We start from the raw sequence: 1,381 nt of genomic DNA, 5'->3' as shown, positions 1-1,381 counted from the left end.
CGAGCTCGGCGCGGCTGAGACCCTGTTCCGGGACACCCTCCCTGCAGCTGCGGGGCGTCGCTGGGAGAAAGTGTGGCCTGTGTGCGGACGTTAGAGGGAAGCACGCTTCTCAGCACCAGCTCCACGAAGCCCTTTATTTCCCTCCGCCCCTGGGTGACCCGCTGTGCACGGTAACTGGCTCACAAGACAGCGAAGGGGAGTAGACTTGCTCTGAGGAATGGGGGTGGGGGCGGGGGACCCGGTCACCGAAGCGAGGTCTTCTCACGTCAGGGCGCCGCTCAGGAGGATGGAGGCGCAGCTCAGGAGGGCCCCCCAGAGCCCCCCGCCCCCCAGGCGCACGGCCCCTTCCAGCTCCTCCTCGATGATCTGGTCAGGGAGGATGTCCCGCTCCAGGTTGGTGGGCCCCCCGACGTTGCAGCTCATGAGGCCGCAGCACCGCACCCAGTAGAAGCTGTTGGTTCTCAGGGCCTTGGGGGCCGGGGGCGGCATCTCGGACTCGTAGACGAACGTGCAGTTGTTGGTGCAGTTCTTGTACACGAGCACCTCCCGGGAGTTCAGGCCTGGAAAGGAAGCCCCGCTTCACGTTTCCTGCTTGTAAACACCAGGCACGCTCACGCTCACACTTCTGTCGGGGACTGTGCCGTGCCCACAACCTCACCACAGCTGTCACCACGTTGCTAGAATTCTTTTTTTTTTTAATTTTTAAATTGACTTTTACAGAGAGAGGGAAGAAGAGGGAGAGAGAAAAACATCGATGAAAGAGAAACATCTATCGGCTGCCTCCTGCACACCCCCTCCTGGGGATCAAGCCCCCAACCCAGGTATGTGCCCTGACCAGGAATCGAACCCGCAACTTTTGGGTGCCTGGGACGGTGCCCAACCACTGAACCACACCGGCCAGGCCGCTGGCTAGAATTCCTGACTGAGAAAGAATATCCAAGTCCTCCAGAGGACGGAGGACTCCACCAGCAGCTGGTCCCGCAGGTGTGCCCTCTGGGCGGCCAGCATCTCCGCTCGGCCCCAGATGGTGATGGGCTCGTTGTGCAGCCACACAGATGCAATGCCCTGCTCCCTCTGCTCGGTCCTCACCGAGAATGTTTACTGGTGACAGAGAGACAAGGAGAAGCACCCTGGACGTCAGGCTGCTCTGGCCCCGCGCCTGGCCTCCTGCGGGGCAGGTGTCGTCCCGAGGCCAGCGGGCGGCCGCTCCTTGGCCTGGCAGCTGGTGGGCTTCAAGAGACTAGAGTCCCGGGGGCACGAGGAACCGCCTGGCCACAGGGGGCACCAGGTGGAGGCCTTGAGCTTCGGCCTCACTCCCAGCCAGCGCTGGGGACCCTGGGAGCCACGTCCACTGCCAGCACGTGGCTCTGGGGCGGCTCCC

The 1,381-nt window shown here is 63.1% G+C and overlaps 1 protein-coding gene across 1 annotated transcript in view; it reads right to left on the bottom strand.

Annotated features, from left to right (window-relative positions):
- Window positions 1-138: 138 nt before the first annotated feature.
- GML (glycosylphosphatidylinositol anchored molecule like) overlaps window positions 139-1,381 on the bottom strand; it is a 12,637-nt gene continuing 11,394 nt past the window's right edge. Inside the window, exon 4 of the mRNA XM_015571385.1 lies at window positions 139-560. Within this exon, the coding sequence (XP_015426871.1) occupies window positions 262-560 (299 nt within the window). The 3' untranslated portion in view covers window positions 139-261. The remainder of the gene's footprint in view (window positions 561-1,381) is intronic.

This window comes from Myotis davidii, unplaced genomic scaffold (assembly GCF_000327345.1).
Source record: "Myotis davidii unplaced genomic scaffold, ASM32734v1 scaffold1509, whole genome shotgun sequence".
In the NCBI taxonomy this organism is placed as follows: Eukaryota; Metazoa; Chordata; class Mammalia; order Chiroptera; family Vespertilionidae; genus Myotis; species Myotis davidii.
This window is presented reverse-complemented; position numbering and strand designations above follow the sequence as displayed.